Here is a 16,950-nt window from a genome sequence, read left to right as displayed (position 1 = left end):
GTTGTCTCCAGTACATAACTTGTCAATGCAGACTGTCTCTACTGTTCTTAAAGAATCTTAATAGGATAAAGTAACTCAGAAGTAATAAGCCAGTTATCCTTAAAAGGATGCTTACTGGGTGAAGGAAATGGGATGCAGACGTTTATTTAAAAAGGAGCTGGTAAAGTGTGAAAAACAGCTCTAGAAGTTTGAGTGCCTTCAGTAAAGAAACTCGGGACAAAATCTTGAGTCCCCTTGAAAAGAGTTGCTGAGTAAAACTTCATCTCTTTCACCACTCCCATTTTTAAAAGGTCTTTAAAACTCCTAATTATCTAATCCTAAATGTCTCACAGATACATAAAAGGGGCGATCATAAAATTCTGGGGAAATACAGATTTATTTTCGGGGATGGAAGTTGGGCGGAGGGGGACACACAGACAGGCTTCGCTTCTCTATGGGATCCGGCTGTATGGATGTCATGAGCAATGTCCTGTTTTCCTTATTCTACCAGCCAGTTCTCGGAAAGCCCCCAGGGCTCCTCCACTCGCGAGGGGGCACCGGGCCCACCGAGCCCCGGGGAGCCACCGGCGCCGCTCGCCCCGGTTTGGCCCTGGGTGACCCACGGCGGCGCGTCCCACCGCCGCCTCCAGGCCCCGCAGCCACACCGAGTTTTTATTCGCACCACGTTTTTCAAGAGGGAAAAACACAAACCAAACCCCAAGCCGAAGGGAGGGAAGGCGAGGGAGCTTCCTGCCCTCCTCCCACAGCCCCCTGGCCGGCCACGCCGGCGGGACAGGGTGTCTCCGGGCCGAGGAGCCTCCCGCCGAGCCGCTGCCCGCCGGACCGGGCTGCCTCTCCCATGGAAAATGCTGTTCGGGGGGCTGCGGGGAACGAGGGTCTCCGCCCGGCTCTCTCCCTGCCGGCAGTGGTCGAGGGCGGGGGCTGCCTTACTTCCACGCGGGAGGCAGGGAGTGCCGGCAGGGTGCGGCGAGTCGGTGCGGCGAGTCGGTGCGGCTTTTTCCCTTTAAGGGGAACGTAGAAAGAATGATTTCTCCGAGCTTCAAATGAGTGCCTGTCTGCGCTGCTTGCTGCTAAGCAAAGCGGGACATCCCTCTGAAGCAAACGCTCCGGGGAGCCACGCTTTAAGGCGCCACTGAAGAAAGAGACACGCAAGTAATAAGACATTATTTTTACTTAAAGTAAGAGGCTTGGCCTCTCGTCGGCGGCTCCCCGGGAGCGGAGGACCCGCTGCAGCCCCTGTCCGGCCCGGGAGTCGCAGTGCTGGCCCTTTCCTTCGGAGGCCGTGGAGCCCCCATGAAGCCCCCGCAGTGCACCTGCAGCCGACGACGAGCCCTGGCCCTGGCGGGGGTGCTGGAGAGGCGCCCAATAAGGGCCTGCTTTCCATGGTAAGCCCGCAATTCCTCTCCCAAGAAGCAGGTAGACCCGGGATAAAAAAAAAAAAAAAATTAATCTGGGCAAACTGAAACCAGTAATTGCCTGCTAACACTAGGAGCTTCCCGGAGGAGGGACTTTAGCAAAGCTGCCAGGAGGATTTAGTATCCGGATACACGACAAACAACGCTGACATAAGCTCTACTCGAGAAGGTAAACATAGGATAGATCAGGTTTCTGCAGGAGAAAAGCACGGGAAGCTTGTGCCCCAGGGGAAAAAAAATATGGTAAGGCAGCAGGAACTATTTCCAGAGTGGGAGAAATTACAAATCCAGCGGCTCCGACATGTGACATTAAAGCTTTCTGTGCAAAACCCTGAGACAGCTCGGAAACGTATAAATATTGTCGGGTGATTAAAAAATATTAGAGGGAACTCAAAAACCCGTACACCAGTCTGTTGCTACTTTTCAGAAGCGTTTGCAGGCTCATCTAGAGCAGCTGCAGCCCAGGAGAGGTGACAGGGACTTTTAACTTAAGCCTACCAAATCTCGCCCCACTCTGAAAGGAGATTCCCGGCCTCTCCCGTCCAGTGGGTCCCGGCTGATGGCGGGAGTGAACAAGGCCTTCTCAGGTCCCCCTGTGTCCTTACGACAAAGACACCGAAGGGAAGTTTGTTTGTTTGTTTATACCTAGTAAACCTCACTCCGAGCAGTAAAACTGCTGCATCTACTACACGATTTCTAAAGCCCTTGTTGTTCGACTTGAAGTTATGCTCCACAAGCTGGTCCTGCTCTTCCACTTCTTCCTAAAGTTCCCTTTACTGTTTGGGGTTTAGGGTTTGGAGGTTTTGTGAGGTTTTGGGTTTGGGTTTTTTTTTTTTGGGGGGGGGGGGGGTGGTTTGGGTTTTTTTGGGTTTGGGGTTTTTTTTGGGGGGGTGGAGGGAGGAAGTTGTGGGATTTTTTTGTTTTATTTCATTTTGATTTGTTTTGCTTTTTTCTGACCCGTCAAAGGGGCTATTGTGGGGAATGCGTCCCAAATCCTCGGGAGCTGCCTTTGCCTTTCCCCCGGGCGCTCGCTTCTGTTGTGCCTTGAGCAGCCGCTGAACTTTAAGTAACTCTGCAAACATGGGCATGAAAAGGATGTCCCGGTAGGGCAACGAGGCATGAAATCCCGCTGTTCCTTTACATAGTAGCAACATCCACATGAAAGAGCAAACACCCGACATGCCACCAAATATAATTGCATAGATGGAGGGTATTAGCGGGAGGGAAAAAAAAAAAAAAAAAAAAAAAAAAAAAAAAAAAAAAAAAAAAAAAAAAAAAAGATCTGGCGCCGATTTCTGTTTTGCCGCGCGGTCCTTTCTCGACTTCACACACGCAAACGAACTAAACCACCTGTACATTTAGAGGGATTTAACCGAGTGAAAAACTAAGTCATTGGCACTATCGGCTGCTGAATATACGGCAAACTTCCTCCGCGGTCAAAAGCGGCTCTGGTGCTGCCGAGCGGAGCCGCACCAGGAAGGTGCCTGCTCCTTCCGAGCTCGCAGCCTGCCCCGAAAGGAAAAGCCGGGGCCATGGCCCCCTCCAGCTCCTTTTTCCCTCCCTCCCTCCTTCCCTCAGGCCGGCGCAGCATCATGTTGTCTCCTCCTGGAAACCCGTAGAGGAGAGAGCACGGGCGGCCCCGCTGCCACGGTGAGAGTCGCGGGGGTGCCACGCCACACCGACGGGGAGACTCCTCGTCATTTCTTCGATTACAGTGATCCCGGCGATTGCTTCCCCATGTCGCTCACCGGCAGGTGCTGCCCCTGCCCTCCTCGGAGCCCAAGCCAGGCAGATGCAGCCCCGGGCAGCCCCCTCGCTCCCGCGTCTGTCCGCAAATCTTCCGGACTCCTGTGAGGGAGCCGTGGTTCCGAGTGTCCTGTGAGAGTCACGATAACACGGCGGTGACCAGAGGGGATGAAGGCACCGCAGGGAGCTGACAGCCCCCCTGCCTCTGTCGGTAAGAATCCCGGCAACAGAGGCGGGGGAAAAGTGTCCTCAGGAAGGTGGCAAAGGGGAGGGAGCAGGGATTGACAGAGGGGGATAGTGGCCAAAGGCGAAAGATTAAATTTCTGCGGAGAACATACCGGAGAAACGGTACATACCACCCTGAAAGTATATTGTCAGGAATCTGGAATTAGAAAACACAAAACAAACAAAGGGGGTGGGGAGTGAGGAATCCCAAACAAAAGCAAAATAAAACCCGTCTGTTACAGATCCGCCAGTAACCGAGCCGCTAAGCTTCCTCCAAGTGCTTTACAGCCGGGATTATCGCCGTGCTTGGCTCCTGTCCTCCAAGCTCCGGCAGCCCCTCGGCGCGCCCGTGGGAGCTCTGCAGGACGGGACGGACGGGGCCGCTCTCCTGGACGAGCCAGGATTTATGCCTTTCATGGGATTTATCTCTTTCTCGGGATTACACCCCCCCCCAAAACAACGCTCATGTGCCCTTACACGACACTCCGCTGCAACCCAGGAGCGGCTGCCAGGGCTGCCCTGTACCTCTGGAGGCCTTTGCGGGATAAGACGGGGGGCTGATCCGGCTGGGGGCTTTCGGGCCGGGTACAGCAAAGCCCCCTCAGATGTCGAGTGACACAGCGGCACCGCCCCCGTCCGCTGACACAGGAGTGTTGCGAACCAGATCCCAATTCTTTCTCCCCCGGAGGGCAAGACACAGGGCTGCCCCGGAATCTCTCTCCCCGCCTTTCCCATCCCAGTGCTGGGGTCATCTGCCCTGCTCCACTTCCCGCCTGCCGGGGGCCGAAGCAGTTGGGTCTCCCGCAGGGCTGTCGCCCGCTGCTCCGCGCCACTCCGCGCCCCGCGGTGGGCGGCCCTCCTCCCCGTCACCCCTGTCGGGGCGGGCCTTGCCGGGGGCGGGCCGTCGGGCTTGAGGCTGTGCCGTGGCGTGGGAAAGCGCCTCAGAGGGGGTTTGCTGTGCTGGCGGTGCGGAGTGGAGCCCAGGCGAGCCGAACCGGAGCTTCCCTCCCCCCCACCCCGTCTCCCGGATTTATTTATCTCTGTCCCCATCCCGGCTATAAGTTGCGCCGAGCCCTGTGCCCACGATGAAGCGACCTTGCGAGGAAACTACCTCAGACAGCGACATGGACGAGACTATAGACGTGGGGAGTGAAAACAACTACTCAGGGTAAGTGGAGCACACCCGTCCCCCCTGTGCCGCGGTCTCCGCGGGCGGAGGTGGGGTCGGGATGCGTCCCGGGATGGGTCAGAGCCAGAGGAAAACCCAGCCGCCCAGTCGGGCTGGAGGGCGGTCCCACAAATGCGAAGCGGGGTGCAATTTTATCTTACTCTACGACTACTAGCAACTTGTTGATACCCCTCAAGAATTTACCCCGCGTTCGAGCTGCCTGAACCTTGAAATTATACGGAGCACTGAAGTAGCTTAGGAGCCACCAGGCTGCAGTCCATTAGCTCCGCTTAATTTGCCAGATCTTTCCCCAGATAGCTCCTGAGCAGGCCGAACAGACTAAGGGAATCCGACCCAGTGGGAACTGAATTGTGGAAAGTAAGCAGGGATGCTCAGTAGCTGGATGGTAACTTCAGCAGACCCCGTGTGCGAGCCGGAGGTGGGCTGTGCTGTGTGCCTGGGCAGGGCCGGCCTGGGGACTGCGACGGGGCCGCGCTGGGCCAGTTTGGAAGCACATACACAGAAGCATCTTCTCATCTGTGCCAGTGGCTAAATGAGTATCAAAAGCTACTGGATTTTTTTTTTCCCCTCGCTGCTGATGAAATAAAAGCCTTTTTGTGTGTAGTGGAGTTTTAGAAATGGATTTTGGATTCTGTGCTTGATGCAGGACAACATGACAGACGTGTGCTAGGCAACGGCTTTGTACTTGGGCATGTATTTACTCAAGTAGCAGTGGGCAGGAATGTCAAAAGTTAGTGGGCCAGGTAGAGGTTGGGGTGCTCATACATGTACTTGCCACTGCTGATAGCATATAGAGTTGGTTCATGTGTTTTTCACCTCAGTTCTTCAGCCTGTATTTGGGGGGCAGGGCTTTAAATGTAATGAAAATTAAATCAGTGGAGCTAGGCAATGAACTGTCTTCAAAAAGTATCTGTGTCTCCAACAGTGCTCTGTCAATTCAGCATACATGCTGGGGCAATAAAAAATAAGTGTATCTCTCTCTGAAAATACTGTGCAGTGCAAAGCACATCTTCTAAGCACTGAAAATGCAGTGAGAGGCACTATGCAGATGTAATATCATGACCTAAGGTGTCTTGAAAGAGCAACGTCAAGTTGTGCAACACCTGACATACTTTTATTGTTTCACAGGCAAAGTAATAGCTCTGTCATTCGATCAAATTCCCCAACAACAACATCTCAGATTATGGCGAGAAAGAAAAGAAGAGGGGTATGTTGTGTTTAATTCTTTTCCTGTGTGACAAGTTGTGTGTGTGCTCTGATTTTGCCCTTCAACTTCTTTTATAAACTTAATGTGTTTTGTTTCTTTGGGAATAGATTATAGAGAAAAGGCGCCGTGATCGTATAAATAACAGTTTATCAGAGCTGAGGCGACTTGTGCCAACTGCTTTTGAAAAACAAGTAAGCCCTTTTTTTTTTTTTTTTTTTTTTAATTCTGTATCTCATCTGGCAATGTTAGTTCTCTTGTAAAACTCATTAAAATAATATTGTATGTGTCCTGATCTGGCACAAAACAGGCATTTCAATAAAATGCTTTCTTGTGGCGAAACTATTAGAAACATAATTCAGTATAAGGCTGAAAAACATTTCCATTCTTTGGCTTGTTTTTCCCTTAAGGGTAACTGTGTTCATGTTGCCTCTGTTCTTCCGATGAATTCCAGTGGTGGTTTTTTTAAAAATGCACTTTACTTCGTATTTTTAAAAAAACCCAAACGCAACACTACTCTCCCAAACCTGTATGTTAGTTAACCTTCTGTCTAGATCTTTAAATATAATCTTCCTCACCCCTACTTTAAGAAAACTTTCTTTCTTAATCTGAAATTTCAATTGCAAACTAATCAGTCCAGTTTCCTGAAAAGGGAACAGTCACCCTGGATTCTTCACATTTTAAAATGGCTTTTTAGAACTTGGGCATTAGGTGAGGCAATTGGCCTATGTCATGTGAGCTAGTGAAGTCAGTGATATATTCAGAGCCTTTCAGAGAAAAAGTATTCAATTGGAAGTCTTGGAAGGATCCAGCTAATTTGGGTTCAGCTCTTTGGTCATGAAAATACAGATCAAAGTCTTAGAATACAATCTGTTCTGTAAAAGGGCATTTTGTTTATGTAATTTAAATTAAAATATTTATTAACTTGAATTTATTTTTTGGGCTTTGATTCAATATTTAGCTTTTTCTTGTTTTACTGGAGGCATGGATATATGCAACTGACACTCTGTTTCAGTGAAAAGGAATCAACTGAAAATAAAGAACCTGACTTCCTTGTAGTAGTTAAATAAAAAAAAGAAAGTAAAATTCAAGAGCGGGATTTAGAGATGCTGAATGTTAGCTGTGACTGCATGGCAAGCGCTGCATCATATTAGGCCTGTTACATCCTTGGTCTGAACAAGAGCTAAATAGAAATCTTAAATGTTGTAATTGTGGTGACAGCATCACTTGCATCACATGCAATGCACTTTTAAGAACTAGTAGTGGTAACTGTGCCTTTCCGTGTGTTCTGGCAAAACAAAGTGATGGGTATTTCCAGCTAGATAAACAGGGGCAAGAGACAACAGTTGTTTGTCCCATTTTATTGTTTACTTCTTGAAAACCACAAACATTATAAAACAAGTCCTACAGAGCCTTTGGAAATTACCCAGCGCCATGCAGTTTTTAGCTATTAGTCACTCTCACTGAGACAGCTTGTACCGTGTCTATGGAAAAGATGAAATCCGAGAAAAGTACAGGATGTAGTCACATGCATAATGGGGAATTCTGACCAAAAATTTGCACGTGCACCAACCTTTGCACGAGGGAAGAGCTGAAAGTAATAATCAGATTGAAAAAAATACATTGGCGTAAAAACGAGCGCGCGCTGCATTTTGTTCAGAAAGCCCCACCATTTTTCTGCAGTACGCCAAGGACAAAGTCATCAGCCCTCTTCCAGCTCTTTGACATTCAGCTCACTGAGGTTTCCAAGCTGGAGGTTTAGTTTCGCTTCCGCCTGCCTCCCCACATCACAGCTCTGCTCTCCAGAGTCCCTCGCAGGGATTAGCGCCAGGGAAGCGGGGCTGCGGAGGAGGCTCTGAGCCTCACCTCAATTGCAGGCATGCACCCGGGGTGAAGCTGGCTGAGGCTGCAAGGAGGCCAAGAGCAGTGATGTGGCCTGGATGATAACTAAGAGAAAAATTTGGCTTGCAGGAAGCGATCTGCTGATGGCTTGTAGCTTGTGCAGCCCTGATTTTAACTGGTGCCAAGGCATGATCTCTTGCACTGGAATAACATTTGCAGGGTCAACTCAGTCATCTGGGCGTGCTCCAGATATTCAGGGGAATGCTACCACACAAAATAGCTTTTTTTAGTAGATTAATATTTTAATGCTACCTTTCAAGTTGTATTTTATACTTCTCTATTATCTATTGTAGCTCTGTGAGCCACTCTCAAGAAGAGAAGAGACAGAGAAGTTACTCTTTCTGTCTCACAGTGTTTAGCTTCATGTCCCTGCAAACTAGGCCTCTCACTAACTTAAAATACAGTGGCCTATGAAGTTGTTTTTTCAGTGCAGAATTAGAATAGAATATTCAGCAGCCAAACAACATGTGAAAAATTAATAGGCGATTAAGAGAGGGAGATACTTGTGGGTGTGTGTCCACAGGGACACCTACTGGTAATAGCAGCAGAAAAAAAAAGATTGCAGCAGGGTCTTCATCACTGTGCAGACCTGTCCTGCCAGCTCTTCATTTGTGTTTGTGGTTGAAAAGAGAGTGTCCAAAGATGTATTTCTCTCATTTCATGAAGAAGATGTTACCTTTACTCTATCTTTAAGGACAGTGTTACACAGGGCTATGGCCTTCATAAAGCAAAATTGTGCTGCTGCCGCTGCTTGTGTCACTGGAGAGGAGAAGGCATTAATTCTTAGACCAAGTCTGGGAGGCAGATGCTCACAAAAGGAGTAAGCTGAGAATGCCCTAATGATAGGGGAAATTGAAACCATAAGGCTGAGCTCAGTGGAAAGTATATAAAATTAAAGTTTCTAGTACTTGTAAGCCTTTATGTATATGAGTCTCTTATCTCAAAGGGATCTGCCAAATTAGAAAAAGCAGAAATACTGCAAATGACAGTGGATCATCTGAAGATGCTGCAGGCGACGGGAGGTAAAGGTAAGGAGCTCATGGCTTCTTTTCTAATATTTGGGGAAATTTCAGAAAAAAAAAAAAAAAAGTGCTTTAAGGAGCTGTGATAGGCGTTTCCAGATTAAAGGAGTGGAAATCAATGCTAATGGCAGGATTGAACTCGTGGGAAAGAACTACTGGGACAAAAGAAGCACTTGACCCTGGGCTTGTGTTTGCTTTCATAACACTGTGGGAGTAAAGGCTTCATTCACAGGCAGCCCAGTCAGAGATTTGTTTGGGGTTTCCAAAGAGCACTGAAATCTGCACAGGGAGACAAAACAAATACACAAACACCAAACATAAACAGGAGGTTTGTGGCATCAATTGTGTAGCACAAAACTGATGCTAAACCTCATTATCCAACAGCAATACCGAAGGAAGTGTAGGGAGAGGAACCTTCTTTATTGTTCATGTATTTCCTTTGTTCTGGAAAAACTTTTAAGTGCCAGGTTAGACCATCTCGCTCAGCAGAAGAAACTCCAGCCTTGCTCTGTGCAGCTCCAGGTGTCCGTGAAGCAGACAGGCAGGCAGACAGCTAGCAGCTCTCTCTGCACTTACGTTTATATCCCATACGTGTGTGTCAGAAGTCCGGGGTAGCTCCCTGGTAATGGGTGCTGGCGTGACACAGGGGCTGCACTGGCTGACCCACTAGATTGGGGCGGCTGCCGGGAGGCAAGCGTACCTTGCTTGTGCAAGCTGACAGTCCTGGGGCTGGGGCCAAATGATATCAGCCGCCCACGAGGTATTCTGTGTAGTCATGATTTGGAAACTTACCTGCAGTGAAAAACTTGCTGGCCTCCTGAAAGCACGGCCCAACGTCCAGTCCCACAACCTCATCAACTGTGATTATTTTTCAAATTGTTGCGATAGAAACTAGCTGATTTTTCATGCACTCACTAAGCCATATAGGTAAAGGCTAGAAAAGAAGATGCTGCTGTTCTCTTTCATCCATTTTTTGATTAAAGTTTTTCGCCCATGGCTAAATTACTGCTCCTCTCTGTACCTTGCAGTGATTACAGATCTCAACTTACACTCAGTGCATGCTTACCAACAGATGGTTAGAAGAAAGCATTTAGAAGACTGGTATTTTTTTATTTGTAAAAATTAACTCCCAGCTGACAATAAGTATTTTCTAGGTATTAAGAGGCTACTGCTAGGAGTCTATGTAAGATTAAAATGGGTAGCCAGTTCTGTAAGAGTTGGAAGGAATTTTATTGTCCTTCATATAACAGACATACCTCTTGATTCCTTGAAAGATGTGCAAAATTGAAAAAAAAGTTATTTTTAATGTCTGAATTTGTCCTTTAAAAAGTGTTATTTAGTTGTTAAAGCTACACCCTTGAAAGTTACAAAATGCCAGAATTGATCACACTTGTGCAATTTGAATTTGGATCCTCCATGCGCCCCCGTGGTGGTGCCATCTTCAATTGCGCGGCTGCGTGCCGGCTTTAAGCGGGGTCTGTCCCCCTGGGTGCGTGGGGCGACTGAGGCTCAGCTATTGAGGGGAGTGGTGGTTGCTTTGCTTCATCTTCCCCTCCTGACAGGGAGCTCGGCTCTCCCAACCTAAGCCCTGCTTCACACTGTGCATCGTTCCTCTGCAGAGCTGCGGTAGCTCCCACCTCTCCCGTGTCTGCAGTGACAGAGAGAGGACCAGGAGGTGAAGCTGATCAGAGGCCTAATTTTATGGGAACCCTCCTTCCCCAGCCTCACCGCCCCCAAAAAAGTTTGTGGGGGATTATTTGGTAACTGGGTCACGTTGGGTGGCCCAGCTACTAGGGCAAGGGATGAAGTACTTGGGATAGGAGCTGCTAGGCTGAGAGAGGTGTCAGGAGAGCCTCGGCCTCTGGCTGTGGCTGAACAAGCCGGATTTTGTTAGCAGTCCCAGGTCTTTCGGTTGCTTCCTTGGTTTGCTACTGCTGCCCTGCCTCTCCCTGCCCTGGGTGACACCAGGAGAGAGTGGCTGCCGTGGGGAATGAAGAGTCAGAGTGTGGGGAGCCATGATGCCTGCTTGTACCTGCAGCTGCCTACCACATCATGGTCCACAGTGGGTGGCACATCAATGTAATACCTCATCACTTCACAAATACCACGACTTTATCTTCTCCTTCTGACCTAGTGATAAGAGTAATCTCACTGCATGGGTTAAGAAACTAAGGAAAAGAGGTTTGCATGTTAGTACTGGGCAAAGTTTAAGCCTGTGTTTCCTGCTTGCTTAATGTTTTACTTTGCAACCTAAGTAACAGCTTTAAATATAATTTCTTAGGGTGTTTTTGAAGCAGTTGTTTGTTTTGTTTGCAAGTGTGGTTATTCCCACTTTGTAACTCATCTTCCATGACAGAAATTTTTTTTGGATCAGCAAAAAATGAGTTCCATTATTTTTCCAATGGACAAAGGCTATTATTGCAGCAAGGAGAAATGGGTCCTGAGACCCTTATTTTCCCTGAATCCAAGGGCTGGAGAGAGCTTGTCTTCTTTCTCCTCATGCAGAAATGGAGGACACCCATGATGGTGAAAGCCTGGGGCTAGGAAACCCAGGGTGGAGTCAGCTGCTGCTCAGCATGCTCAGCCTGAGGTGGGCATGGCGGAAGAAAACCCGACATGGCTCCCATCCCTTCTCTGCTTTTTGGAGCTGCCCAGGCAGGCAGGCAGGCTGGCTGCCACCTCTGAGGTCCTCTGGGTTTCCGGGGGTACAGGCAATGGTCTCCTGTTCATGTTGAATTATTATTTTGGCCTATGGCCAGGGCTTTTTACTGACCATGCAAGCAAGCACAGAGGATAAGTAATTTGTCAATAGTGAGTAGCTCGCTGGGACCTTGGTGTTGTTTTATTGCAGCTGCACTAAACATTTAGCTTGCTTGATTGACTGGCACCTGGGTCAGCACATGGGTTAATGTATCTCAAATGGTTTAGCCAGTGTCCTGGGTGCAGAGCAGGGAGGTTACCGGGGAAGCTGAAGGAAAACTGAGAATTCCCATTCGCTATGGAACGCTGGTGTGTGTGTGGGGGGGGGGGGGGGGGAGGGAATGGGGGGGTGGCTGAGGATGTTCTTGGGTTTTGGAAAGAAACAAGAAAGAACATTTTTAAGTCACTCTCAGGAGGGGTAAGCCAGAAAAGGGGAAACCTGGAAAAGACAACTATCAAAACAAAAACATAATGGAGCCTGGGAGTCCTAGCTCTGATCTCCCTTCTGCACTCATGTCTCGGCCACCATAGGAGACTTAGAGGGAGCCAGGATCACCAGGGCTTTGGGACGGCTCGTCACAGAGCCAGCAGCTCAGACTCAGGGGAAACTGGTGACAACCACATCCCTCTTGCCTCCTCCGGTCTGGATGGAGGGAGGCTGGGAAGCCCTAGCTTGAGCTGCAGTCTCTCAGGACTCCCAGGCTGGCTGACTCATGGCCAGAGCCAGGAGGCGGCTTTGGCTCTGCGTCAGCCCTTCTGAAGCCGCCGGAGGTCCTGGAGCCTCTGGCGTGGAGGCAGTGCCCATGCCAGGCTGGCTGGCACCCGAGCAGGTACCCTGCTAGTTCTCCATTGCTAGCCTGCCTGGTTTTTGTTTCTCAGGAGCTCACTCAAACCACAGTGTTTCCACAGATCACTTGGTCGTGGTGGACCTGGCAGGAAAATGCTGCCAGGAGTTAGTGCTTCCTGATGTGAGTCCTCAGCCCTTCGTGCCCACTCATCTGCTGGCTGAGCTGGCATTTCTCCTGGGTTTAACGGGGCCTCGGATGAGCAAGGCATCCTGCATCAAAATCGCTGTTGCAATTTGGCAAGAAGGGGTATATGGCAGGCAGGGGATTTGGGGCAACACCATCTGTAAGTGTGCCTGAGTTAATTCTGTACTGCAACGACAGAAACACTTTTGTGTGAAAGTTTATAGAAGTGAACGTAACTGAGGTACTAGTGTAGAGTGGAAGGCCTAATTCAGGTACTGCTGCCACATTCTTCCTTTATAGATTAGTGCACCTCATAGTCATACATACCTAAAAATTTCTACTGAAAGCAAGAAGAAAAACACCATGTTGGCCGGGGAGTGGATAGGGCATTATTCTCCCCAGGAGACTACTTTTAAACTAAAACAGGAAAATTCCCAAAACTGGAATAGGTTTTTGTAGTTGATGAGCTGCAACTTAAGCACTAGGTTTGATGTTAGACCCTTTTAGAAAGGGAGTATCTTTTCATGTGCATTTAATATGGCAATTATTTTTTTTCAAATGCTGTTTTGTCCCAGGCCTGTGGAGCACCAGTTGCTGTTTGTTGAAATACCTCATGGGCCATATGACTGTCAGTCTTCCATCTCCAAATTAGCAATGGCATTACATAAAACGTTTTCTCAGTAAAGCTTTTTTATTGTGTGTGTGCAGAGTCACAACAAGATGTTTTTAGTTTGTAGTTAAATAACACCGCATGTCATATTGTCTTAATGACTCTGTGAAGTAGATGGGACCCCGGCAGCAGTCACAGCAACTATCTCACAATGCCGAGAAATAGTTGGAGGGCGTTACTAGGAATGCCAGAGTGAGGAAGAAAAGGCAGGGCAGTACATGCAAGCTCTCTGATCGCCACCCTGTTTCTTTGTGTGGATGAACGCCCCGTTCACACACATGCAGAGTCAATACTGCACTGCAGCAGCTTGCTGAGGAATTTCAGGAGAGGCATCGTATAACTTTTTTAAGTATTACGGACTTAATTCTTTTAATTTGTACATTGCCTGCAAAAGCAACAGCAGCCTATTGCATTACAGGGATGGTCACAGAAATCATTTACAGATCAAAGAACAAACTTCTCCCTTTGCAAATTTTAACCCGTAAAAGGGAGGCCTGGAGGCTGAGTGAGGATCCGGTCAGCCGGTCAACCTGGGAAGTTGTCGGCTGGGAAGCCGTCTCCACACTCAAACGCTCTTTTGCCTTCCTCTTGCAGGTTATTTTGATGCTCATTCCCTGGCCATGGATTTCATGAGCATTGGCTTCCGAGAGTGCTTGACAGAAGTGGCGCGGTACCTGACTTCAGTGGAAGGTCTCGACACATCCGACCCCCTGCGTGTTAGACTCGTGTCTCACCTCAGCACCTGCGCCTCTCAGAGGGAAGCCGCCGCCATGACCTCCTCCATGGCCCATCACCACCACCACCACCCCTTGCACCCTCACCACTGGGCAGCCGCCTTTCACCACCTCCCGGCCGCTTTGCTCCAGCCGAACGGACTCCACGGCTCGGAGGCCGCCCCGTGCAGACTCTCCTCGGACGTGCCCCCCCACGGCTCCGCCCTGCTCACCGCCACTTTCGCCCACGCCGACGCCGCCCTCAGAGTCCCCTCGGCGGGCAGCGTGGCACCCTGCGTCCCCCCTCTCTCCACCTCGCTCTTGTCCCTCTCCGCCACTGTTCACGCCGCCGCAGCGGCAGCCACAGCCGCTGCCCAGAGCTTCCCCCTCTCCTTCACCGGCGCCTTCCCTATGCTTCCCCCCAGCGCCGCCGCTGCCGCCGTGGCTGCGGCGACCGCCATCACCCCTCCGCTGGCCGTCTCGGCCACGGCCAGCCCGCAGCAGCCTGGCAGCGGGGCCGGCACTAAACCATACAGACCTTGGGGGACAGAAGTTGGAGCCTTTTAGGTACCTCCTCTCCCCTCCCCGTCCGGCTCCCTCCTCTCCCTCAGCGCACGCACCCACCCCTGCGTTCACACACACACACACACACCGACACGCACACACGCACACACACACACACACCTCACTCTCCCCTCTCGAGCTTCCAGGACGGGATGGGACAGGATGGGATGCAGCGTGTCCTCACTGCTCGGCCCGGCAAGAGGTGGCAGCAGGCCCCCTGTGGAATGGCACACCGCTCCTTGTTGCAGGCATGGAAGAGGACACAGGATGGTTTCAGGATGGTTTCTTCTTCTTCACAGTTTGTTTCGCTGGAGGCAGCTTGAGGAAGCGGCAATGACTCTCAGACACAGCGTGACCGTGTTGGCATGTAGAGGTTTCCTGGAAAATACGTAGACGCTAGAACTAGTAATTCTCCAGCTATGCATCCTTGTTTGGCAGAGAGGTGAGGGATCACACCAGCCGGGTCTCCCCGGGCTAGAAAAAGATTTTTGAGTTTCATAAGTGCCTGACTTTGAAAATAATAATAATTAATAATAATAATAATAATAAATATGTATGTGTGTTCTGCTAAAACAAATAACGTTGCACAGGTATAGAAATGGTGTGGGAGAGAGAGGAAGGCCTGTACTCAACTTCAGGATTTTAATATCTTTCCAGGGAAGAGCATGCTCTTGAAGGGGAGAGGGTTTTTTTAGCCAAAAGATTGCCGAGGAAGAATGTTTAATTTGGCAGGCCTAGTTCTTGCTTCCTTAGTTCACTTTCTTTGTACAGACTTGCCAAATTGTCACATCTATCATAGCGTTGGTAAAAGCAATTATCTTATCAGTGCTGGGATTAATGAACATTTCAGCACTACCTGTGAGCCTTGAGGCACCCTTTTTTTTTTTGGCTGAAATTTGGTGCTAGCTTGTATCTGCACAGTGAATTTGTCATGCATCTGGAAGTAACCATGTATTTAAAGTGTGCACACTTGCATATGGTTGATTCATGCCAATACAAGGGGCTCAGTGTTGCAAAGGTTCAAATTAATTTATTTAGCTGTATTTGGACATTTACTTTTAGCTGATTCTGTGCAAGATCCCTCTTCTTTTCACTATCAGCTACAGGGAGAATGATCACTCTGGGTATGAATGAAGTTACGGTAGGGACAATTTTTAAATTGGCTATTAACATGCCAACATTGTAATGTGGGTTTGATTCCAAACCAAAATGAATGTATTAAAGGGTATGTCAGTAAATTATTTTGTCAATACCCAGACAACTAGTGCTGCATAAAATGGTTTGCTTTCATTTTTTATTACAGTGACTTAAAATAACCTAAGTATTTTAATACATCCAGTCAAGAACTAGAGATTTTATGTAAAAAAAAAAACCAACAAAACAAAACAAAACAAAAAACAAAAACACAGCATGTATTATTATGCACTTGATTTCTCTGCTGTGTGGAGAAAGCAATAAGCATTGAGAATGTTAAACATTATGCAAAATATACTTTAAAATATTTGTTTTAAAAATACTGTACCTAGTTGGTCTTTTATGCATTACTTTGTTAACCTTTTTTCTATGCAAAAGTCTTTACATATCACTAATTAAACGAAGTCCTTTTTGACTGCGTTTTGTGGATGATTTGTTGCAGTTTTGGTTTGCTCTTGAGGAAAACTCATTGACTTTGTGTTAGATTCTGCCACTAGTAACGAGTTTGTCGGCTGCTCCATCCTCTGCTCCTCCTCTTCCTCAGCAAGGGAGACTGTCTCATACACTGGGTTCTGAAAGAGGCACAAAAAAGCAGATGGTAAAGTAGCATTGATTTTCAGGATTGTAAACTGGTTCTGCGTTGATAGGATGCTCCATGATACAAACAAATCTGTCCATCCTGGAGAGCCTCCAAAATTGTTGGGAATTCTAGGTTCAGCTTTCTTCAGATCCTCACTAAGGCCCTGTATTTATAAGGGGAGAAAATTAAGCCAATGACATCATAAAATATCTGGATTGAGAAAGAGTGGTTTTTACCTCCCACTCTGGCCTTGTAATATATGAGTTCTCACTGAGGCAAAGTTTATAATTGTTACATCTGGGATCTTTAAAGCTTGTCTGTAGAAGGCATGTAAAGTCTGTCCATAAGGATCAGCACGAAGTCTGACATGTCCAAAAGACACTACAAGATTATTATGCCTAAGTAACAACTGAGAAGACTGAGGCACAGAAATAGGGTGGCCACCCTTCAGCCAGAGACTTCATCCATCGCCAAAATGCAGCCTCATCTCAGTGGCTTGCTCCTCACCATTCTTCTCTCATAAACATAAAACACATAACCCATCCTCACCTGCATCAGCTTTCTCCAGCTCCAAAGCAAGGAGGGATTGTGATTTGCCTGAACAGTATACTCTCACAAGGAGAAAATGGACAAAGAGGGGGAAGAAGGATCTCTATCCTTGCACTTGAAATCATGCTGCATCTTTTTTTTAAGTTGTGTTGTTGCTGGAGAATTAGACAATTTATTTGTTTGGTTCAGGACATAAATGTTGCACTGCTGTACTGGCATGTTTAGCAGCAGGTTGTTCAGGTACCATTCAGGTATCATACAGGTGTCTGTATGATCCATTTCAAGAATAGAGATGACACTAGTGAA

General features: G+C 48.3%; 1 protein-coding gene across 1 annotated transcript; it reads left to right on the top strand.

Moving 5' to 3' along the window:
• The first annotated feature begins 4,342 nt into the window (after nt 1–4,342).
• Nucleotides 4,343–14,718, top strand: HEY2 (hes related family bHLH transcription factor with YRPW motif 2). The gene is made up of 5 exons (XM_030447457.1): nt 4,343–4,554; nt 5,704–5,782; nt 5,890–5,973; nt 8,628–8,709; nt 13,639–14,718. Exons 1-5 carry the CDS (start codon nt 4,472–4,474, stop codon nt 14,322–14,324), a joined length of 1,014 nt encoding a protein of 337 aa, XP_030303317.1. The 5' UTR covers nt 4,343–4,471; the 3' UTR covers nt 14,325–14,718.
• The last annotated feature ends 2,232 nt before the right edge of the window (nt 14,719–16,950 follow it).

The sequence above is a fragment of the Calypte anna genome, chromosome 3, assembly GCF_003957555.1.
Source record: "Calypte anna isolate BGI_N300 chromosome 3, bCalAnn1_v1.p, whole genome shotgun sequence".
In the NCBI taxonomy this organism is placed as follows: domain Eukaryota; kingdom Metazoa; phylum Chordata; class Aves; order Apodiformes; family Trochilidae; genus Calypte; species Calypte anna.
The sequence above is the reverse complement of the archived record's forward strand: the minus strand, read 5'-3'. Positions and strand labels throughout refer to the sequence as shown.

Excerpts from the sequence above, each read along its gene's own strand:
- HEY2 (XM_030447457.1), top strand. The coding sequence starts at position 4,472 with ATGAAGCGACCTTGCGAGGAAACTACCTCAGACAGCGACATGGACGAG. Across the intron at positions 5,783-5,889 it reads CGAGAAAGAAAAGAAGAGGG|ATTATAGAGAAAAGGCGCCG; the intron begins GTATGTTGTGTT and ends CTTTGGGAATAG. Across the intron at positions 8,710-13,638 it reads GCAGGCGACGGGAGGTAAAG|GTTATTTTGATGCTCATTCC; the intron begins GTAAGGAGCTCA and ends TTCCTCTTGCAG.